The sequence below is a fragment of the Drosophila mauritiana genome, chromosome 2L (assembly GCF_004382145.1).
Source record: "Drosophila mauritiana strain mau12 chromosome 2L, ASM438214v1, whole genome shotgun sequence".
Taxonomy (NCBI): Eukaryota; Metazoa; Arthropoda; class Insecta; order Diptera; family Drosophilidae; genus Drosophila; species Drosophila mauritiana.
Window position 1 is genome coordinate 19,765,146 of NC_046667.1, and position 24,165 is coordinate 19,789,310.

Consider the following 24,165-nt stretch of genomic DNA (forward strand, 5'->3'; position numbering starts at 1 on the left):
GAAACTTGAAAAATATTGTCAAAGCAACAGAAAAGAACCAACAAAGGAAATAAGAAAATGAACCCCAAAGAGAGCACAACTAAAGGCCGCGGGTGCAATACTAAAAGGATATCAAATTATTTGGATCCACAGTGCAAAGGGTTAATTGAAGATTTATGTCGTTAGGGTTTATCTAGAGAAATTTAATTCACAAATTAATTCACTTGTAAATTTTGATGGAATGATATCATATCATCCCTAACTTAAGCTGCTGTAAATAGTCAGCATTGAACAAAAACTAAGAACTGTGAAGTGTGAATAGATTTTTACTAATGTCCTTGTAAATATTCCTGTTTTTCCGCAACATACCTAACTAGGATGCTCCTAAGTTCACTTCATTTATATTGCATAATTGGTTTTTCGTGCCACTTAACTATAGCACCATATATTTACTAGGCACAGTAACTTTGTCGTTAGCAAGTGAGTTTTTCAAAAGTAATTTTGTGGCGCCACACTAACCAGTCTTTTTGTGCGGCCATTCTGTGTACTAGGTTTCAATGCGTAGCAAGGACAGGAACCAACGACTGGTGCCTGACTAGGGTAACAGATTCAAAAGACATGAACCGCGCAAACGACAATTTAAATTTGTATTTGAGTTAAATATTTAGTTATTTTTTCAAAATACATGCATTTTAAAATAAAGTTATTGACAATTGCAAACATCTTATATTATGTTTAGAAGCGGAAGAAATATTGTTACCTCTGTTGTTGTACCTCTCTGTTTATGTTTTCTAACATATATGTATGACCTGCGATCTTACGCATATCCAACTTCAATGAATCCAAACCATCTCAGATGCTTCCACTAATCCGCGGGCATTCGCAGTTCATCGCACAGTTTTTATAATAATCCCATCCATCTCGACAATTGTCTACTCACGGAATTCCAAATTAAAATTTCACATTTTCCCTTATTTGCTGCGAGTGTCTGCGAGTTGAATTGAAATCAGGCCTTCGGGCTCATATCTATCATTAGCATTTTTAATGCCTGTTTAACCTTTGTGTTTGAACCGCATCTTTCGATTGTTTCCTGCTGAATTTTTCTCCCAGCTTTCAGCAGGCTGTGTGTCTTCCGTATTTGGGGTGAATTGTCTTATAAATCTTTCTTTATATTAAGTCATTTTATTTTGATCCACACAGGCGTTTACATCTTTGGTAAGTGCTCTAGTTAAGTTACAAGTTAAGTTAAATTCAGACCCATTTCAGGGAGCAACATGAGTATTCCCTTAATACGCAAACATCTGAACGAGATGGGGACCCTTAAGCTCCGATCGTCCATGGGTCGGAACTATATTCCCATGGCCGGTCCTCCCCGATTTCCGATGAGTACAGCGCAGCGTTTGATCTTCGGATGCGGTTCCCTGGTTGTCATGATGATCATTCCCTTCTACTGCCTCTTCAGTCTGCCCCGATGGTCGAGGATGCATTTGGGACTTCCGCCGGAGGAGGAGGACCAGGCGGAGGAGCCTCCACCAAAAGAATAAAAGGAGGAGAAGAAATAGATCCCTGACCTTTCGACACGCTTTCCTTTAAACGGTGACTTCTGAATAACACTTTCCTGGGGTTTCCATAAAAAGAACCTGCAACTGCGTGGCGCTATTTATTAACAACGCAGCATATTAAAATTGAGCCAGATCGATCGTTAAAATATAATAGTTCATTTTATTGGCGCATCATCTTTAGTGTATGTAGTGTGTAGTTAAAAGCCAATCTCATGCGCTACCCACTTTTAGTGACCATCGCAAAATGGCACCCTCGTCGATAGTGAAAGTGAGGAGGCCATGCTAAATCATACTAAATCAAGCTGACTTGATTTACTTTACACCCCGCAAATAGATCCGCTTTGAAGTCTGCCCACCAATTGGGGATCCACGGTAGCACCGCAGACAATAAACCATCCATTGTCCGCGTCCAATTAGTTGGCTCAAACACCTCTTGCCAAGAGCCAAGCGAAGAGCTCCTGTGGAAACGCTCCTCCGAAGCCGCAAGACCATTTTCACCGGCTGCCTGCCACAAATCAAATTGCTGGAAAACTAAGCAACCCAAAAAATAAACAAAACGACGAGAAATACGAAAAACCCAAACAAGCCGAGGAAACCCAAAAAGCAAAGTGCCTACTTTCATTAAAAGTATTTCTGCGCTCATTGCCAATGCATTCGATTGTGGACTTTCTGGGTCCCTGGGAGTCCCATGCCTAGTTAGGCCTCCGACTTGACTTTGACCACCTCCTGTTGGCCGTGGGCCTCGTATCGCATCCAATCCTCATGATCTACAACACACCGTGACCTTCTTCGCCTTGTCTACACAGGGAGAAATGATAAGAGTCAATGGCAATTTAGTGATCTTTTTACTTCAGTAGCTCAATGGTTGATAACAGATTTTCCTGTGGAGGCCAAATTAATGTCACTTTTATACAGCTCATCCTTACTTCCACTACTAAATTATGAAAATTATTTTCCGTGCAGAGAGATACTCGTCTCAAGTCGAAACGAAGGAAAATCCAGAAACGGCCAGCAAACATTCGCACACGAAATTTGAAAAAGTAAAACCGTCGAAGGAAAGTGAATTTCTTTTTAAGCAAATCAACTTGCCACGCCCCCCGTTCAGCCCCCGCCCCTGCCCCTCCTCAGCTAGGCCTGGAGATTCACAGATTTTTTGGTGAAATTTCAAGTGCCATTAAACTGGTTCTGTCAGCCGTTGCACTGTCGATCGGATTTTCGTTTGGCTTCGGTGTTTTGCTTTGGGCCAAGTTTCTTGCGTTTTTGTTTGGGGTCCACACTTGCAACGCTCCTTGCAGCCAAATTACAACTCTAAAATAATAATATTTATAATATTGAGTGAAGAGTAGATTGTTCACTATTTACTATTGTCATAGGGAAAATTCCTGGTGCATTAACCAGCACTGAGCTGACAAGGATTCACAAGGATATCTCTGATGCATTAGATTGTGAAGTGTGTGACTGTTTATTAGGTGTTTGAGTTAAGGTTGATACCCAGTAAAAAGGGTATTCCGGGCATCTGCTCCGTGGGAAATCGGCATGTGGGCACATTCCTGGTTCCCTTTTGTCATCATCGCCCACATTCCGCGCTAAAAACTTGCTTCATTTTCGTGGTGATGCCGAGGCATTCAGGTGGCATTTAAGGCAGCCACGGAGCTGCCTCCTTGCAGTTTTCGTGGGCGTTGCAAGATCAACTCCTTGGGGGCAGGGACGGGAATGGGGATGGGGATCGGGGAATCACTCGGCAGACACTTGCCGCACTTGCCACACGCGCTTCGTGGCGTTGCGTCAGTTTAGTGTGTCAGAAGCCCCAAGAAGAAAGTTGCTCCGGGTATGAAAAGCCAGCCGTTTTGATCCGGTTTAGTGGTCGCTACAGGTTCGATGTTCCTTCGATTGGGTATCGGGGTGCTTTTTTACTTTCTGCCGCCACGAAAAACCGTCGTCCACTTTCGGTCGCAATTAATTATGCGGCGGGCAGCTGAAAATGAAAGTGCGCACTCAGGTTGCAAGTCCAAGTCCCGATCTTGGGTTCTCACTCTCTCTTTTTCCGGCCCCTGTGCATCTGGATCGCCGGCTGTGTGGTCTGTGTTTTTTTCGAAATCACTGAAAATGTCACTTTATTCCCTTCATTAGACACCAGGCGTCTTTGTTACAGGACACAGAAAGAAAAGAGAAATTTAAAGTCCCCCTCCAAGCATAGAACTTGATTAAATAAGAACATTAGTAGCAATATATCAATATATGCTGAATATATTTGCTAAATACAGGACCTTACTCACGAGCTGAAATATATATACATATCTCATATTAAGCACTCTCTTAAGGAAATCGATCTCTTGCTTTTTTCTTAGTGCTCCGCGAAAAGTGAGGCCATTCTGGCGGAGATCTTCATTATCATCAAACGAGAACGCCGGTCCGGTCCACAGATCCCATTGCCATCCACCGATGGCTTCCCATCGCGATGTCGTTGTCATCGTCGAACATAGCGGCCCATAAAGAGTTTGCTTTATGCCCGCCGACCAACTCCAACTCGCAGGTGGTCACTTAGTTTATGGCCGGGCAACCGCAAGATCGCACACCGATGGAGCTGATTTGTTGTCGCCATTCCGCGACCAGGATTACCAGCTCCAGCTAAACAGCTAAAGGGGTCTAAAGTGTTCCCTGCGCGCTGCTAAAAACAATATGGGGCAGGATGAGGGACTCTGGATGCGATTAGTCAGGCAGATACAATATTGAAGACTGTAAGCTGGAGAACTGATAAGTAGTTGATGCTAAACTCTCAGGACAGAAGGTTATTGTATCTTTCGTACGCTTTAATTCAATTAATAGCCAATCGATTGACTCATCACATCAAGCCCACAACTATTATTAGCCCAATTGTGTCCGCCCACACTTTGGTGACCATTTCCGACCATCCAATCCCGCAGACTCAGACTCGGAAGAACGCTAGCCAAACTCAAATTTATGGGGTTGTCAACACGCCAGCCCCTCTGGGGACTACCGATCGATTTGTTCCCATGAAAATCTCATTTCGGTTGTGCGCTAATAAAAATTAAGCGCCAACCAATAAACGTTGTACGAAATTCTGTAAAATAAGCTAGAGGAAAGGCCCACACAAAATGTGGACAATCGATCGACGGCGGCGACACGATCAGCGGTTTTATTTGATCTATTTGGGACTGTGCCCCGTCAGCTAAGAAAAAAACCGAGAAAAACTCAATGCGATTTGGGAAAACTGTGGCATGTTTTCCCAACATCAAGTCGCCTCCGAGTTGCAGCTAATAATCGTTTAGGACGAAGCTCGAAAGCCAAGAGCGCAGACAGCGGGTCCATTTGGCGAAATATTACTCTAGACTCTAGACACCAATTATATTAATAGGCTTTTGTTGTGCTCCACTGAGGATCGGGGTACTGGTGGATCGCCCAGATTGGGGGAGTGGAGTGTGGCATTTTGTCTCTGCACGAATCACGTTTTAGAAATTGCATTACACATAGCAGGCCGTCGAATGGAGCAACTACTGAATGTGCCCCACTTGGAGTTGAACTCAGGCACTGACGAAATATCTTGAATTGAAGGGCAACCCAAATAAGCCTCACATACTTGGATATAACAAGGGATATACTTTAAATAGGTACACTTACTAGTTTCGCTTTTATATATAGTTATATGTCAGCATTTCCATTTTGTTACCAATATTTCTCGGCGTGTATTCGTAGATTTGGATCTTGGGTCGGAATTAGAGAGACAATCTCTGCCAGGGGTTTTGGTTTTTGCGCAAGTTCTGGATGTGTATTAAGTGGCACTTAGTTTTAATGCGCTGCCCTACCGTTTAAATGGGCCTCTCTGGTTCGCAGGCAAATCGGAGTTACCTGAAATAATTGCATGAACACAAATTAGAGCGCGCCACATAGGAATAGTTCTGTGATTTCGGTGATTTTAGTGATTCCGCTGATTGCGACTCTTCCGCTGATTCCCAGCTTTCTCCGAAGGTCTTCAGTCTTGTGTCTTCTGTCACGTCTACTTGAGCACGGTGCCCGATTCTGCCGCGATCATAGTTCTCCAATACTTTGCCTTAATGCTTTATAGCCGGCGAAAATAATGCGTATTGTGATCACTGAAGTTGGCCCAAAGAAAATAGAAAATACTTATTACTTACTTCCCCAAAGGGGGAGGCATTCGTCTTGTCATTGGTGTTTTCTGGGTTAGCTGGTGTGGTATTTGGCACTTGGGTCAATGTGCCACATGTGGCATTAATGGGCGTTAAGGGGCTGGAACTTCCCAGGCTGCACTCAGTTGCAAGTTGGGTTGGGGGTTGATAGGAGCTGATGGAAAGTTGGCAAATCACTCGATTTGCATTTGCAAATTAGCTCGCATCTGTGGCGGCAATTAAGAATGTGCATTCTGGGCCTCCTTAGACCCCCATCAACATACCTATACCCCATTTGGACCTGCACAAAATTCCCACATTCGAAAACACAGATCGTAATGAAGACGTGAAAAAATTGATTACCTGAGAAGAACACGTACGATAATCATAACTCCGCCGCCCTTTTCACACAGTTTTCCCCTCATTTTTACATTTTCCTCCATTCTTCTTGGCCAACAGCAGCCTTTCAAAGGCCTAATTGCATCACGTTTTTAGAGCAACTCCACAACTGCAGGCTGCGCGGCTTGAACATGCCGACAGAATATTACACAATTGTAAAGAGCCAGGAGACATCAGAGCCAGCTCAGCCAGCTCACCCAGCCAAGCCAAAGAAAAGTGAGGCCCATTAGTTGCACTGCCGTGATTTCCCCACGTGAGCCAAGATCCCCGCCCCTAAGCCAGACCCTCCCCTTCCGACTCTCTACGGCCACATGCATCCGTATCTGACGGGGGTTTTGTCCGCCTGCTTCACTGAGCGCCAAGTCGGTGGCTGTGACAATAATAACCATTTCCGAACACATCCTCCAATAGCAGACGCTCCACTTCCCTCACCTGGACGATAATCTGTTTGCTTGGGAACAAGAACATCGCTAATGAAAGTTTTTGATTGGGAAAATTAAATCAATGATGAGAACATAAGTTCTGATAATTTAATTTATATAAATCCATTTAAGATCTTTTAATTTCGAGTTTATAATAAAATATATTCATGTATTTTGTGCTCTCAGTTTACTTAAAATCCATTCCAAAGCCTGACTACCTCTTCAAAGGGCCCGAAGTGCAACTGTCTCGAATTTATGCAATTTCTGAGCAAAGTGTCAAGCGCATCGAAGCGTTGCATCCTCTGCCGAAATGCTGCAACATGTGGCAACCAAAGTACGCAATCTGCAGCAACCAAATTTGGCCAAAGCGACTCTACTCACCTGCGTTTGACACACATTCGGAAACTCCCATTTTCGTTGAGCAGAACCAAACTAAACGCTGGCCTTTGGCCGACGGAGTAGATGCAGCTCTGGCCAAAAACGGATGCACATTTCCGGTGCGAAGGTTCATGGCATGACAAACAATGCCCGTTCGCCGACTCAGAATCCACGCCCACCGCTCTGACCAGGCAAGTTGAAAGTCCAAAGCTATACATAGCCAGATATATGTATTCCGAATCTGAGGCTGCAGCTCGGAACTTGGCCAAGTGCCACCCGCGCGACAAGCGCAATTGACCAAAAATGCAACGCTTGGCTGAACCTTCCCAATAGAACAGCAGTCGTCAACGGGCAGGGAATGGAGTCAGTGGAGAAATAAGTAGGGATCGACTGCGAGATGACCTGTAAGTTACATGGAGACTTTAACGCGCTGGCAAATATATATTTTATTACACTCGATCACTGAAATTTACTTTTTAATAAAACGCTTTTGTGAAAAAACAACTAAAAGGTAATCAACATTTAAAGAAGCACCAATAAGCTCGTAAAAGAGGAATGAAGTAAAAGCCTACTTAAAGATACTTTTATATGGTCCATTCGAAGTTTATACGATATTAAGCTGCATGCTAATAAGGCCTAAAGATGCTTTCTTTAACGAGGGAAATAAACCCCAATTATGGCATTAATTTCATAATCTCGACACAAACACTTGTTATTTTGTTATTTTTAGAAGGTATTGGCATGAATATGCCCATGAATACATTTTCAAGCGGCACCATAACTACACCTATTCACATTTGTTTCTGGCGCTGGCCCGTTGAGTTCCTTGAGTTATTGTGAGTGATTCATATGAGTCAGGTTCGCAAACTGAATGGAGAACAAAGACCAATCCAGCTGCAATACCCATGCACATTGCATTTGGAGTGGGTTGAAGTTCGCCGCCGGCTGTTGAACCCGCCATCTAAGCCAACAGATCTGTCTGCCTATTTGGCCAATAATTATCTTTTTTATTGGGTGTAAGCCAACGCAGTTGGCTAATTAATTCATTAGCGATTGGCTCATAAAACTGCGACAACTGCAGCGACGGGCTTCTGCGATTTTAATGACAATCCGCGATCCGAGGTGTCGTCATTTTTTCTGGCCAGCTGGGGACCATCGGCTTCCCTGGCGAAGGACACGCTTTTATGGCTATTCGATGATTACGTGGGCAGGTTCCTCGGCCAATTAATAAAGGCTGTTTTGTTTTTTACTTGCACGTACTTACTTTTAGGTTTATTTTCATTTCTGCCAGGGGACAAAAACACGTCGTTAAAGCTCACCACCGCAGATGCCGATGCTGTAATAATAATAATACGAATGCAAATCTCTCCCCGCCACCAGCGAGTCGGCATTGATATAAAGTTTCAATTTACGGCTCATATATCATAACTGGCTCGGTGGGCGGGGGACGTACATACATACTTATGGGCTTATTAACTCGTAAAACGCGCCTGTCGCCGATCTTTTAGTTACAATTGTTGTCGGATGCTCCGCGGTTTTCCAGAGACCTTGAATCGGCGGGCTGGTGAAATTCCATATAGGTAGACACGTATCTTCTCCTGCGGTGGCTTCGAGTTCGATAGTGTAGTTTTGTAACTGATCATCAATGTTTGTTTAATTCAAACTTCAGCCAGGCATTCAGCATAAAATAAATATGAAAGATACTCTTTTACGGCCTGAAACATGTTCTTCTTCTTACGTGCTAGTTGGTAACCAGTTGCATTTTTGTTATTTGTTTTTCAGTTTATTTCAGTTAATTTTACATTCAAAATAGTTTCCCATACCCATAAGTTGCAGTTTTTCACTCCTGATTATATCAATGATTAGTCGCTGGAGATTAAACTCACATCTCAATGCGTGACCCCGAAAAACAACTCGAGTGTAGTGAATAGCCCAAATTAAACTTAAGTATAATTAGCTTGGTTAACTTATCCACCTTTTTTAAGATCTAACCATTTCCGCCTGCACGAAATACCACTTTTGGCCTTACGACAAATTGCAGTCGAAAATTAAAACAAATACGATTAATTATTCCAACCAGAGCAAAAACAAATGTTTCTTATCGGCAATGGAAAAGACAAATAAAACCGGAATAAAAATGTTTATACAAATTAAATGATTATTAAATATTCAAAGAAACATCATATTTCTCTCTCCAAATCAATACAGAGTATTAATTTTAAAAAATGTCCTCAAATCCAATAAGACCACCACGAAAAAATTGTCCCTCAACTCCAATTGGATCGACCGATCCGTCTACTTTTTAGTCGGCAACATTTCAGTCTGCAACATTTGGGAATGTTGCATCATCTTGTTGCTATGCATGTTTCCACACAAAGAGAGAACAAGACGACAAGAGATAATTCTCTTTTTTTGTTTGAAGTAAACATTTTTAAAAGAGAAACTTCTTTTTCTCGCGCTATTGCTTGTTTTTTTGCACGCTCTGCCGAATCGACTTCATTTTTATGTGATCTTATTATTATGAAAATCAGCTGTCTTTAAGAGAAGAGTTTTAACTTAATAAAATTTCCTCAATTCAAATTCAAATTCCTTATAGAACACAACGAAGAAATTTCTCTTTGTGTACGAAATAAATTGTCTCTTAACTCCAGTTGGAACGGCCGTTCCGGCAACATTTTAGTTGGCAACATTGTTGCATGCTGCATGCATTTGAGCACGATAGTGTCATTTACGATTAGCAACTCGCGGCGAACGGACGTCTGTAAAAAATAGCCGGGAAAAAAAACGAAGTGCGATTGCCGAAGAAAAACAGAGATTTCAAATAATGAAGAAATGCAAATGAAACAGAAGAAAATAAAAATAAAGCAAAGTGCGTGATTTCCATCTCCTCAGTGTTGTGAAATTCCCAGCAGAGTCTAACGGCGAATTGCGAATGCCGACTCAAAAAGTGCGAAAACAAAAACGTGACGCCAGTTTTCAATATTCTCTAGCGAAAATCATGTGTTTTTTGTTATACCCTGTGCTTTGTGTTTAATGTAGCTGACGACAAACAAAATATTAGAATTGTGTGCGTCGGGAATCCGAATTCCATCCCCTCGTGTTGTGTTATTATTGTATTGAAGTTTAATTTGCCTTTACCACACACAACAACACAGAAAAACAACAACACCGAAACTAAACCAAACCAAACCAAAAACAAACCGCGAATTTTGCAGGTTAGCCCACCCGAAAGAGGCACAAAAATCAATTATATGTTGGCCAGTGCCGGGTTTGCAGTGGAATCGGGTTGAAAGCCATCGATAGCCACACACACACAATGACGGAGCACCAGGCCGAGGAGCAGGCGGACACGCCGCCCACCAAGGTCAAGGCCACGCCCACACCCACCCCGAGTGGAAAGTTCAAGGACGCCAAGGAAGATGCCTTCCTGTCCACATCGCCGGACAGCGCCAACGGCGATGCCCAGCACAAGCTGCCAGCGGACCAGCTGGCCATGTCCTCCAGTGCGCATCCCCAGCAGCCGGGCCAAGCCCGCCCGCTCATCCTGCAAGCCTTCCATCGCTGCTCCTCGCCGGAACAGTGCGTCACGCTGCACGACATCCTGGACTCCTTCAAGGCCCCGCTCTCCGAGGACCAGGCCTGGGCCCTGATCCACCAGTTCGCCGGGCTCTACCACCAGGTGGCCGTCCAAGCGCACACCTGTGCCGCGGACTACGAGGCCGCGCTGCCCACCGGATTCGAGCTGCACTTCCACCGCGACGGCAGCGTCCACTTCTCCGGCCCGGATCAGCTGACCCCCAAGGAGCAGCTGCAGCAGGAGCAGAGCCCCCTACCCCCGCAGCACGACGTGACTGTGGATCAGCCGGACCACAGCGCCAGCAGCAGCGGCGACAGCAGCGTCATCAACAGAGGTAAGCAGACCGACCTACTGAAAAATCAATATGCATATTTCTCACGGCTACAGTTAGCGGAAATTTGTGTTCCTGCAGGTTTAATTCCAAGTTGTTTAATTAACGGAAATTAACCTAGTATGAAACTTCTATTCCTTGAATTTTGTTTTTTATTTTTAATCATGCTGAAAATATTTGAACTAAAATTGATTTATATTCATAGTTATAAATGTTATAACATTTATTTCTTACCGTGGCGTACAAAACTGGCAATCTTTAGAATCTCTATAGAAGTGGAAATGTTTAATACAACATTGATCAACTAACAATTTGAATTGATAACCTAATGAACCTGGCGCAACCCCAAATGACATTTTAATGTCGTTTTTTCTTACAGTTATAGTAACATGTTTTAATCACAAATAATTTACATTGCGAGCAAATGCACTTTGACTACCCTTGCTTATTCTCTTGACTTTGTGTTGAGTTCTGTATCTTTTGACCAATCTTCCACATTATGTTTTTATGGGTCTTCCCAAAGATATATATGTGTACCCACATAGTTTATGTGTATTTCGGCTCGTCAGAGGTCAGTTGGGTGTTGACTTCAGATGCGGAACTGTAACAGTGATGAAAACTGGGGCTGTGATTAGCTGGGCCGGAAAACCGGTTGCGCTGATGCCTCTCCGAATGCTGAGGGGTCTTTGTCTTTTCGGCAAACGCTTTCATTTTCAGTTAATAAGCCACAGTTAACTTCTTTCTCTCGGCCTTTTATTTTCGGACATTTGCCGTGATGTGGGTTTCCGTGTGCCATCCATCTGACTATTGGCACCGTCCGGCCATCGCCAGCGGAGTCCCAGCGCTTTCCAAACAATCAACCCACACTATCCGCCATCCGATGATGACCTCTGCATTTAAGTTATGCAGCCAGCCAGCTTTGATTGGGGTTTTCCCCACTTCTGCCTTCTGTCTGATTGCGTGCTGGCTTGGGAAAGTGTAAACGGCGACTCCCATGAAGAAGGTCGCATCCCAGTACCCCATCAGCAGGGTTTTTCACTTTCTTTTGTAGCTCGGAGAGCACAAGTATCACTGGAAGAAAGGCAGGTCATGTTCGGATTGGGCGGAAGATTGAAAACTTTTCCTAGCCGCAATACCATCCAATCAAAGTCTACGAAAGTAGATTTCTTCCAGTGTAACGATCACAGCCTTTCCTTTCAGCATTCCCCCTGCTTTCGCTGTTATTGATGGGGGATACCTTTTCGCCTCCCGATCTCTGAATCTACAGAACGTGTCTGGGTCTGTCTCGCAGCTAATTGTTTAATCATTCGTCTGCGCGGGACTGTCAAAATACAGGTCGGTAATCTATCGGCTTTTAGATAAGCCACGTTAATTGGAAAATGCGTTCCTGAGTGGGTAGTGATGGGAATCTGGGATTTCGTTCTCCTAGGTGGCCCTTAATGTGACTCAGCTCAGCTTTTGGCCTGCGGCATTAACTGCATTCCATTGCATCTTTGTTCGTATGGGCCTGGCTATCTCTATTTGGCCAGGCCAACTCTGCTTATAGCCGGCTTTTGTATCAGCGAGGCCAATTAGTTAGCTCTTATAGGCAATTAGCCAGGTACACGGGTAATCTTAAGGGCACGCAGATACAGGAAGTTACAGTATTAATTGAACTGTGTATCTCGGAGGTGAAGGAACTATAGATGGCTGATAATGCTGTAGGAATGTGTCAGGAGTAATGTTCTTAAATTCCTAATGGGATTTTAAAACCCATTTCAGTATACTACTTAAAATTCAAAATGTAACTTATAAATAGCCTAAAAAATGTTCTTGGCTCTTAAACCTCTGTAATTAAATCGTCAATTTCTTATCTAAGTTCACACGTAACCTTTGTTTATGCTTATCATCCGGACTTTCCTCGGGCCAAACAGGGATCACCATGTAACACCTTAATTGCCGCTAATTCAGCCGCTAAAATCCAAGCCATTAGGTGAGATATCGAAAGGTTTTGGCCCGGCAACCTCGAGAACCGCCAGCGGGGGCAATTAGTCTGCTCAAACAAGTTATTACAGATGGGAGACGGCCCGGACGGGTGGATGCCATCAGATTCAGCACCTTCTAATGGCTTTCGGTCGGCTGCTTCTGTGTTATCCGAAGCAAATACACCAAATCGGTGGAACGTTCTCGCAGGTTACATTGTTGCGGTGCGGGCTTTGAACTTGCCGCATCGATTTCGATTTCGGTCTCGATTTCCGTTGGTCTCTGGCTGAAAATCGCGCTCCATCGCCTCCTGACAACCGCATCCACGGGCGCAGCGAATCATTGATTGTGTCGAATTCGGCTCCAGACCCTCGGAGACTATCGGAACCCTCGGGAGCACCCGCGACCATGGAAATCGGGGCGTGGGAGACGGAGCTTTTGATGGGAAAACGTCGGCGGCGCCGTCGGGTCGCCGCGCCCTCTGGCGCCTCGATTAGGCGCGCAGCAGTTTCCACAGGCTTTTCCACATTTTCACGGGCGCACCGATAAAATTGGCGCTTGAATCTGTCAACACACAAACTCGCCATTACGTTTTTCAGCAGGCTCGCAGAAAATTGGGAAACGGCTTGCGCTAGCAGGTGTTCGCTTACTGAGAATTTTCCACTGGAAAATTCGCCCACATATTTTGTGGAGCCTTCTCGCCAAGGTCATGTGTCATGCGCAGTTCGGCAAAATCGGAAAACCGGAAAACAGGAAAATCGTGAAAGCAGAGCATAGGGAAAATGGAAAGGGAACATTTGTTGCGGTAGGTTCTCTTCTTCCAAGTCAGCTGTTGAATGTTGAATGTTTTACTCTGCTTATTTTCGCCGCGTTTCATTTGATTCATCTCACTTAATTTGATTCTTCCGTTTCCAAACACATTTCACCCGAAGCAATCAAAGAGATCTGAAAGAAAGCTAGAAAAAATCCCTTTTGGGCCTCGAATCATCCGCTTGGGTGATGATATGTTATTTTCACGTCTATGACTTTCTTGTTTTCACCGACAATACAAACAACTGGCCGCTCAACTGGTTTAATGTTTAAATAATTACACTAAAAATTACCCAAACAACGGCCAGCGAAAAATGGCCCGAAACAAAAGAAAACCAAACAAAATTATAACGAAACTAAAGCTCAGCAGCAAATTGGTGCACTTTTTGTTGTCCGTTGTGTGGAGGAAAATGAAGAAAGACTCATGGAAGTATCTTTAAGTAGTAGGAGGGGAAATTGTTGCTAATCTTGGACTTATCTCTTTGTCTGGCACAGCTTTGGGTGGAGTCTAAATGAAGAGTTACCAAATGATAATTGCAATGGGCCGCCTATTTATTAGGCACTTCAGTGGGCTCAATTAGCCATTAGAGTGGGGCGTTTTCCGATGGAGGAGTTTTGAAATGGCTTCAATTTAAGATGATAAGGCCAACGATTTCTTCTCAATGTTTCGATTGGTGGCAGCTAATTTATAGTTCCACAGTTTTCAGAGAAAATGTTTTAGCTAGCCGGTCAAAGGTATTTCCCAACCGCCAAACATTTCGATTTTGCAACCTCGTAACCCACTCAAAGTAACTTGGAATTCGAGACCGTATATTATGTTTATTTCGGATTAGGTAGCTGTCTGAAATGCATTTATTATAATATTATAAAGCGGCAGTAATAGTTTATGTTTTCCAGGGGACCACACCACGTGCTTTTGGGTTTCCGCGTTGGCTTATATTTTTTTTGACACATCATAGACCCAAATTTAATTGCCAGCTATTGTTGACGCTCCAGTTTTGGGACACAATTAATATAATAATTTTTTCATAATGACAACAAATGACATAAGCACGACGACGAACCTGAACCAAATTTCAGAGACCCAAATGCGGTGGGCTATTTTGTATTTCGTATTTGTGTTTTTTTTTATTTTTTGGGCCTCTCCTAAACTTGTCCACCTGTGCAGTTTGCATTCGAGTTACGAAATCCGCTGACCATTGGCTGCATTTTGAAATGGAAATACTTTGTGTCGCCTTCGGACGCAGACATAGATACTCAATGCAAGAGACTTGGGTTTTGAAAGTGCGTCCCAGACCCAATAAATCAGACGATAATCCAAATTGCGGCGCGCTTTTCCCTCCGTTGTGTGGATGACACTTGTGGGGCCCATTGAGCGGACACATTTGGGGTCCAACCGATCCGATTGACCATGAATCGCTTGTTTACGCTCCAAATTATAAATAAATTTTGATGCAATTAAACGCAATCGAAAGCGGCAAAGTCGTCGAGTAAATGCGCGCCGATAGAGCTGTTTTTCGTATTCCTATCTTATCGTTTTTGTAAGTAAATAAAACACCTATATGTCGCCGCTTATATTCCAAATGTGTGTCGAGTGGCAGCCACATAAACAGCTTTGGCGCGGAGGTAGTCAAGAAAACTTGCTAAAAGGTTTGTTAACCCGTGTTTCCAACGAATGTGAACTGTAGAAATCTGCTCCATGGGAACCTGACTCTCGGATATGCGGTAGAACAAGCCAACTGAAAAGAAAGTGTTGATAATATAGCTTATATTATTGTACTGTGTATACATTAGATAAGGGTCTATTTATGGGCATTTACCAAAGCAAGGGTCAGTCAGTTTACGAAGGTACTTAAAAAATTTGTAGGGATATTTTAGCATTATTAGTATATCGGAGATTAGATTATTTGATAAGGGCTGCACTCATATATTATTATAGCTTCAAACGACCTTGTTGGGATTGGTCAAGTAAACTAAACAAAAATTAGGTGGTATAACCTTGTTTTGTGGATCTATGTTCCTTTAAGAGTGTCATTCCAAACCGATTTTTATGTGGGGTTTTCTTCACTAAACTCCGTTTTTAAATAAAGTTAATTTATATACCTCCAAGGTCAGCCATTAATATCCAAGTCTAACAAAATAATTTAGGTAAATCCAATTCAGTGTCTGCAGACCCACATGCATCTCATTTTTTGCACCTATCGCAATCGCCTTAGCCGTTTAATTGATGTATTCGTGAGATACATCCATCTTCAGCCGCCGATCCAATTTCGCTTGACACATTTACTGGGGGGCGTGGGCGTCTCCGGTTGGGGTAATTCACCTTGATGGCGATTTTCCACGGGCCGCGATGACTGCGCAGGCGCAACTAAACTGTAATCGAGACTCTCGCTTTCTACGCGGCTTGATACCGCGCCTTGATGACTGTGAAATTAGACGGCGGACTGCAGATTGCCTCTCAAGACTGAAGACTGAAGATTGAAGACTGGGGACTGAAGACTGTGGAGCGGGTGGTGCCATATCGCTGTTATCATAACCGACTAACCGACCGACTGATTGACTGACTGCGGCTCAGTGAAAAACTCGAATCTCTTTCACTTTGCATATCGCCGGCGCTGAAATTACAATATAAATTTATGTACACGGCATACGTATGGAAGAAACAATCTTTAATCAGCATTTACGCTTTCATCTTTCACATTTCTCAAAGAGTGGAAACAACACCAGCAACAGTGCCATAAACAACAATTGTTGTTGGTCCGCCGCAGCAACCTGTTGACGAGTCTGTGCTTTGAGATACAGATACACGGCCTGACTTTGGCTTCAGCAGCTGCGAACTATTTTAATTTGGTGGCGAATTTGCATAGTCTGCATATCTTATGAATTTGTTCGTCTATTTGTCTGCGTTAATTTGGTATCGGTGGCCATAAACACACACAATTTGGCTCTTTCTCTCCAGATCACAAAAGATGAAAGCAAGAGTGACATTTAAAGCGGTTCAGGCCCAAAATTGGGAATCTTTTGTCCCCGCTTTTTGTAGGGAATTATATTCCAGACCTTATGCAATATTGAATATGCACACACGATAATTGAAGAATGGGGATCATGGACATTGTGGTTTTTGGGGCTGAGTTCGGAATGCCATTCACTTGATTCGGAATATCTCTGGCAGGAATTGTTACTTCACAGTGGTTACAATCGGATTGTGTTGGGTTTTTGTGGGCACTGTGCGCCTGTGTTGTGAATTTCCTTATGATGTAAATGATGTAAAAAGCAGCAGCCATCAATGAACGTCCGAAACATAGCCTGGGAATTTGGTTGGCAATATGGTTTTTGAGTTAATGGTCTATGGGGTAATCTTAAAGCTAATGTTATGGCTTACGTTAAAGGGAAAATCGGAAAAGTCTTCTAGAAGTGTACACTTAACGATGAAATTTGAAAGAAAATTGTAACAGATTGAAGCTCACTCGCCCAATAAAATAAAAAGTCCAATTTGATTCTGTTTAAAATTACAAAGTTTAGTTCCGCTCGATTATTGAGTAACCACTCGAAAAACAAACGCCCGTAATTACGTTAATTGGCAACTATCTATCATTTCCTGATCCATTATTCATCCGCGCTTATTAATTTATAATTTGAATGCAGAGACGCGGCAGGCACTTAGGTGTAACCAAAAAACGAAGCCGAAATGAATCAGAGGAGGGGGAGCAAACTCATCAACAGCTCATTGCCCGCATTTGATTGATAAATACTTCAAATATGCCCATAGACGATGTAAATATATGAATATATAAAACGATTGCCAAAGGCATTCGGCGTCTTTAAATTATGGGTTAGAAACGAGGTTGAAAAGGCAGTGGCAAAATATGGTCTTTAAAATGCCGACGATTTTAACGTTTCTAACGCCTCAACAAATTTCGCCGCGTCTAATTAATTTTGCTCACAAATCTGCATAGATATCGCAGTTTTTGCCCAGATTATTTATCAATTTCTATAAGATATTTGCAAGCCAAAAGAAACCCAGTCAGCGTGCGGTTGCCGTTGACTTGCACATGACTTTCCTGACATTAGAAAGTAAATTGCCATGAGGCCACTTGGTCAACCATCAGAGCCATGCACTCCACCATCCACCATCCACCATCCCATCACCTCTACCACAAAATCCCGCAGCAGCACATTTATAAAACTTTATTACATAGTTTCCAGTGAACCTGATGAAATGCAAGTGGGATGATGAGATTGCCGCGGCCGAACAATTGGAAGCCAGCCAGGCTGGCCAAGTGCTTGGCTTTATTATTATTAATTGGATTCGACGGGAGGAAAGTCCATTGTCTGACCCTGAGACTGCTCGCCGTGTACTTCGATGTTTTTCGCAATTTTCCAATCGGAAATGCAATTTTCCCCATTCAATTTCGAATGTCCACGCTTTAGAGCGGTTCCCCGGCAATCTAATCTTATCGAAATGGGTTCGTTAATTTCTTTCATTCGAGCAAAGTGCACAACACCATGTGTATAGGAAAGTAGGATCCCACTCTCTTTGGCAACCAATGTCGGATCGCCAATTAACCGACTTCGAATTGACGCACTGGCCGACCGGTGATTCATTCCAAGATAAGGAACTGTGATTTTATACATTTTGTCACCACCCATAAGGCCTTGTGAAAATAGATGAATTTAGACTAATATTAACTATTATTCAAATGTAATCTACAGAACTTAGCTTTGACCAAGAATTGGACATGCAATTACCCTTTATTTATGGCCATTTACTTAATTGCTTATATTCACTCTTCTAATAACGTAGCCAAGGTAATGCCTTAGATAATCTAAGCCATTTAACGCAGATGAAAAATCATAAAAAATATACTGGCGAATAAACTTCAGCTTCAGTTATAAATTTTAAGTACTTGCCAGATGTTTGCTGATCTGCTGATTCTGCGTGAACTTTTAAATTGTAACGATCGCAGCTTATTCAATAACGCTCAATCAAATGCACATGTTCGCAGTGAAGAAGCGTTGCGGCTGTCTCATAAATCAGGCATTAATAAAGCCCAACTTTGCGCAAATTTGGCAGAGGCATTCCTTCCATTTGAAATTCTTTGCTAAATGTCAATTAATTATAAGCTGAAAGCGACTGCCTGCCTCGAAGAGTTATATTTGTTATTTAATTATTGAGTCGCGGCATGTCGTGTCCGCGTTGGAATTTTGGGATGAATTTGCCTAAAACCCCAACTCCTTGTCCTCCTCTTCCCCCGAGAAGTTGCCTCTTTTTGAGTCATTTCCTGCGAATGTGATGGACAACCACATCATAATGATATCATGCTGGGCATTCGAGCTCGTCTCTTATTTTCGTGTGCAGCCTTTTTTGTACCATTTTTTCGGTTTATTTCCGAAAACCGTGTTCTGGTTGTCTGACCCGCTAACTTCGTTAACCTGTAGTTAGGTCGAGGGTTTAATGCGGAACCAACACAATGGAGGGCCAAAGAGCTAAGATCAAATGCCCGTAATTCATGGGACTTATGAATCACTTCGGGATTGTATAACTCTTTATTGCGGTAGAAGTAAATCAGGTAGGAAACTACTCTAATTACGAAGCTTAGGAGCGGAAAATGAATTTATTTCGAGATTGAAGCACGTGTAGATAATACATATGATTTTATTTGGAAAAAGGAAGTATTTTTATTGTAAGCTAAATATGCATAAAACATCAATAACTTGAATGAATATTACATAAAATGAATATACCACACTGTGTTATCTCAGCGCAAAATCAAGTTGATTGCAATAATATTTGCCTATGTGGGTATTTAAAGTTTTGGGTGTACCAACCGGTTGGTCAGTCAGTCACGCTTAATAAACTGCAAAGTGGAATTGCTGGGCCATGATATGGGGTACTGACTGGCCACCCCCCATCAGTCCACCCCTTTCTACGTGGCTTTATTGTCGCAGCTTGTAATGAAAAGCCGGCCGGTCAGCCAATCAAACCAAAAAAAACCAACTCGAGCACCTTGGCATGAGCGTCGAGTAGCGGCGCTGCTGAGTCAACTTTTTTTTTAGTTCAAAATTGCATTTAATTGTTTAACAAAATGCCAGGCGCGTTATGTGGCTTATAGAGATATGAGTTATAATACAATTGCTCGGCTTGTCCATTGACAATTTTCCGCACCGCCCCACCCAGTCGCCAGCCAGCAGTCAGCAGTTGCCAGCACCACCTGTCCCAGTCCCGCTCCCAGTACCGCTCCCGTTACCGCTCCCTGTACCGCCGACTCACCGCCAATCCGCCCCGGTATCTGACTGTCTGCACAACAAGTTTATGATTGCTGAACCCGTTTCCAGCACTGGTATTTGTTATTTCTGTTACAATTTCTGCCCGCTTTTCGCCCGTTTTCCCCCGTTTTCCCCGCTTCTCCCCCGTTTTTATGCACTGGGTTTGGCCATCAAGTGCGGAAGTTGCAGAGCTAAGAAAACTAAATTGAGACTCGAAATGTTTGCATATTTTTAAAATGCAATTGGAAAGGTGAACAATGTCTGCTGTTGTTTGGCTTTCTGCTTAATTGCAGTTGACTCGTTTATGATTTCCCGCTAACTGTAACCGAATTTATTGATTGCACTTGCACAAAGTGTTTTATTAATTTACAATATTTAATCTCCCATTTGTTTACCCAACAGCGTTCGACAACAGCAATCACCACCACCACCATCATCACCCGCCGCTCGTCGTCTCGCATAGAAAGGTGAGTCCAACTTCGATTGATTGGGCCAAGAGCATTTCCCGGTGTCCGAATCTTGTGCCCGGGGCTTAAATGGATCGTAAAGCCTTCGGAGATCGTTCACGTGTCGGCCAGTTGTTGGCGACTATTAAGTGCCCTCAGATTACTGATTAGAATTACGGCCAGTAAAGTGAACTCAAAATGAGTTCTTTTCGTGGTCATGTTGCTGTCTTGTTACGGTTCCGGTTCGGACTTAAATTGAGATCTAATGATTTATGATGGAAGAAATGGGTTCTTACCCCGCAGCGGCAATTTCGAATCAAAGGGGCGGAAGAGTTGAAACAAGAACGGATAAATATATGGGGTCGTAAAGCGCGTTGAGTGTCGCTTAAATAGATTAGATTTTAACTGCACTGCACTAATTAAGCTTAGCTCTCAATCAACCGGTTATATTAGGGTCTTATTAGTATTCTCACGGAATGTTTATCGTCTTTTTGAAAGCTAAAGAGAACGCAATTAGAATTAGATATTTAAATCGGAATGGAAAGGATACTTATAAGATATAGGACTGCCTATATCTATGACTGACTGCCTAAGCTATGACTGATATCATAGCTTTCCATTGGGTTGTTCGAGAGATTTAGTTGCTGAATCTATCGATTGGTTATCCGAGCTCCTCAGTTTCTCTGCCATGCCCCGCTCCTCTTTTCAATCAGCCCCCAAGAAATCCCCCACACGAACTCCTATCTCGAAAGGCCCAGAGCTGACATCAAATTGAACAGGCCATAAAACAAAATGAGCTACAACCAGTAAGACAAGCTCCCTAGCATAATGTGTGAAAGTGTTGGCGGCGCAACAGCACCATCAACGATTTTATGGCAATTTTAGCAGATGTTCAACACATAGCCGCACATGCGAAAGTGCTGCCCAAATAAAAAAAAAGAGTACCACGAAGAATGCACTGTAAGGTTTTTAGTTCCCATAGGCCAAAAACTCGAGAGCTACAGAAAACTACAGAAAACGAGGCAAAGAGCTGAGGAAATGCGCAGGCGCAACGCCGGAGAATTCACATGGTGATCGTTAGCAACCCTGTGCGGAGGCAGGCTTGGATCTCAGCGAGGTAATTAAATCCGTGAGCAACTGCAGCCGCAACAGGGCCAACTGCATTTCGGGCCCAAGAAGATCGTAACATGGAAGCGCCAAGTTTCTCCACGCCTGGAAACTTTAATGTATCTTTTAGTTTGCCCCTCGCTGTTGTTTCCCTTCCCGGCCACATGCTGCATACTCGTACTACATATATAACATAGATGCCGTTTTCAATTAAGTGTGCTTGCCGTAATGGGTGTGTTTGTGTGGGAAATATGCATGTTTCACCGCTCGATGGAGGTCGTTCCTTGGGTATACTCGCTATGTATATTCATTCTACCCAACTCGCACAAGGCAGCTCCATTGTCTCCGCGCTTCATGGGAAATTCCCGAATGCATTCTTAGAGTTACCTTAAAATTCCTATAATTTACGATCTTAGAAGGCCCTATTTAAGTCGGATAGCACACATTCCTTCATAAATATGAAAGGGTGGAGGAAATTCCCTTGTAAATAAGATAAGGTTCCACTTGCTTACAATAAACATATAATAATTTGTATGCAATCTTATGGCTAAAACAAAAGGGAGATGCTCTGTACTATGCAAATGCAGCTAGGTCTTGAAAATGAAGTGGTTTCAATGCCATACTTCCATCTTAGCTTTTTATGCAGTCGCTTAAAAATACCTTATGTAAAAGGATCACTAAAAATCGCAGTCAACATAGGAAATATATACCAATTAGCTTGGCCACCCCATCGTGAGCCCCTAAATTGCGATCCACTAAATCAAGAGTCGCGTCAGCGGCCGAAACGAGCTGAAATTGGACAATATTATACAACAATTGCAAAAATTACCCAGGGGTTGGTTGGTCGCTGCTAAGGTTAGCCCGCCCCCTCAAAACAGAAAGGGGCGTTTAAAGTGCGACTGCAATGCGCAAAAATGTTCATTTGTTTGTTTAAAGCCCCGACAACAATTGAAATTGAGTGGAAAAACAATTGCCGGAGACCGAAGACTTGAGCGTTCAGAGTGACAGCGCGTGCAGTGACATTTTCCGCTCGTAAATGCACTTTGGGTATGTTTGACCTTTGTTTCGGGTCCCCAGTCATTCCCATCGCCAACTTGGGGTTATGCAATTGCCCAAAGGACAGGCCGAAGCGATGAGATGCGATGCGATGCGGAACTTGTGGCGCCTATCATATGACAAACCAGACATCATCATCATCATTGTCATCATTGCATATTATGCAAAGTACAAAAATCGATGATCACATATACTGGCTAAGCGTGCGAGAGATGGCAAAGAGATATGTTTATGGGTGCAGATACAAATTGCAGCTGAAAGGCAGCCCACTAACCGCAGAAGACTTCATCGCTTTTCCAGACCCGAACTCGTGATCTGCAGCTAGCTCTGCCTGGCTATGGCTAGTTGGAACGACTAACAAGCCGACAAAACTGAAAAAATGGCTGACTGACTAAGTGACAGGCCGTCTGCCTTGCGGGGATGCGGACTAGGAAGTCGGTTGGCGAATTGCTGCGGTCTGCCCATCCCACTAAGGTCGCCTAGAAATCTGTTATCCATACCCCAGATAGTGAGTCAATCGGGGATGCGCTTTGCCACACTCCACTGCTCACTGGGCAAACAGCCGAATAAAACCTTCGAAAGTATTATACATACCCCCACACCATCCAATTTCTTCCATAAGTCTGGCTAAGGGCTTGGCCAGCTCCATTTGTTGCGCTTGCATTGCCATAAATAGGTTTCCGTGGAGTTGCAAAGTAGGGGCACTTCTGTAATTGGTTTATGGATTTCCGATATTGTTTGGGTGCGCCACCTACCCGAGGGAATCGAAGTCGGAGTCCAAGTCGGAAATCGGTGGCTTTGGCGGCTTTTCGGGGCCGCCAAATAGGATTACTTCGCTTGACAGGCGGCTTTAATATTTTCAAGGCTCCCTAAATGCCTTTTATTGGGTTATACGGGCGAATTGCCAAATATTCCGAATAGGGCAGGGCATAATTAAGCTGGGCGAGTTTAATGTTGCCGGAAGACGATTTCGGATTCATGCGGTTACATTTTCGAAAGGTCATGTTGTGTAACTAGCACCAGTTCAATATTTTCCCAACCATTAGATCTTTCTAAAAATAAATCTAAATTGACTTCATTCACGTGATACAATTAAAAGTAGTTCTGGGCAAATAACAAATTACTGTGCTTTGTTTTACAACCCAAGGCTTTTTGCTATCTGGTGACTAAGCATCCCACAATCTAAATCCCTTTAATGGCGCAAGGTTGAGTAATATACTTAATGTGTGCCTTAAAACCCTTGATTATCATCTATTTGCCTCCGTAGCGTATTCTCCCGCCTAAAGTCCAAATTCATTACACCAAAAAAAAAAGCAATTTTTGGTTATGAAACCGCTTTCCGCTGTCAGGGCTAAAAGTCTCGTGCAAAGAGTTTTCGTATCTCCAAAATAGATAACCACACGATGTTCAGAAGCCGTGGCCCAAATATCACAGATATCGGGTGACACACACTTCGTAGGCCAGTGTAATTTAATGCGCAACTGACTTCGATTTCATTCTGATTGGGCCGGAAAGCGAGTTTTTAACGCCTGGACATCGATTGGGATAAATATTTTGGGAGTGAAGTCAACGCCGTGCGATGGGCAATTACCAATGCAAACTGCGGTGCGAGATGAAGGTTTGATGATTACGCCGAGCTAATATTAACTCCCAAAAGCGTGCAAATTGTTTACAGTAAATATTGTGCCTAAAATAAGGCTCTCGGGTTTCGTTCCTTTCCGCCT

At 43.2% G+C, this 24,165-nt stretch overlaps 3 protein-coding genes across 6 annotated transcripts in view; 2 read left to right on the plus strand and 1 right to left on the minus strand.

The window, feature by feature from the left end:
• Positions 1–1,114: 1,114 nt before the first annotated feature.
• LOC117150621 lies at positions 1,115–1,704 on the plus strand. Its single transcript, XM_033317591.1, has 2 exons — positions 1,115–1,194; positions 1,246–1,704. Exon 2 carries the CDS (start codon positions 1,254–1,256, stop codon positions 1,521–1,523), a length of 270 nt encoding a protein of 89 aa, XP_033173482.1. The 5' UTR covers positions 1,115–1,194; positions 1,246–1,253; the 3' UTR covers positions 1,524–1,704.
• Positions 1,705–9,606: 7,902 nt separating this feature from the next.
• Positions 9,607–24,165, plus strand: part of LOC117146590 (protein spire) — a 36,781-nt gene continuing 22,222 nt past the window's right edge. For all 4 annotated transcript variants that reach the window (XM_033312950.1, XM_033313123.1, XM_033313031.1 and 1 more), the window contains exons 1-2: positions 9,607–10,796; positions 20,235–20,299. In XM_033312950.1, coding sequence (XP_033168841.1) covers positions 10,202–10,796; positions 20,235–20,299 — 660 coding nt within the window. In that variant the 5' untranslated portion in view covers positions 9,607–10,201. The remainder of the gene's footprint in view (positions 10,797–20,234; positions 20,300–24,165) is intronic.
• Positions 14,974–15,754, minus strand: LOC117146907. Its single transcript, XM_033313563.1, is given in 2 exon segments — positions 14,974–15,304; positions 15,682–15,754. Coding segments are annotated over 2 exon segments (240 nt in total). The 3' UTR covers positions 14,974–15,137.

Excerpts from the sequence above, each read along its gene's own strand:
- LOC117150621 (XM_033317591.1), top strand. The coding sequence starts at position 1,254 with ATGAGTATTCCCTTAATACGCAAACATCTGAACGAGATGGGGACCCTT.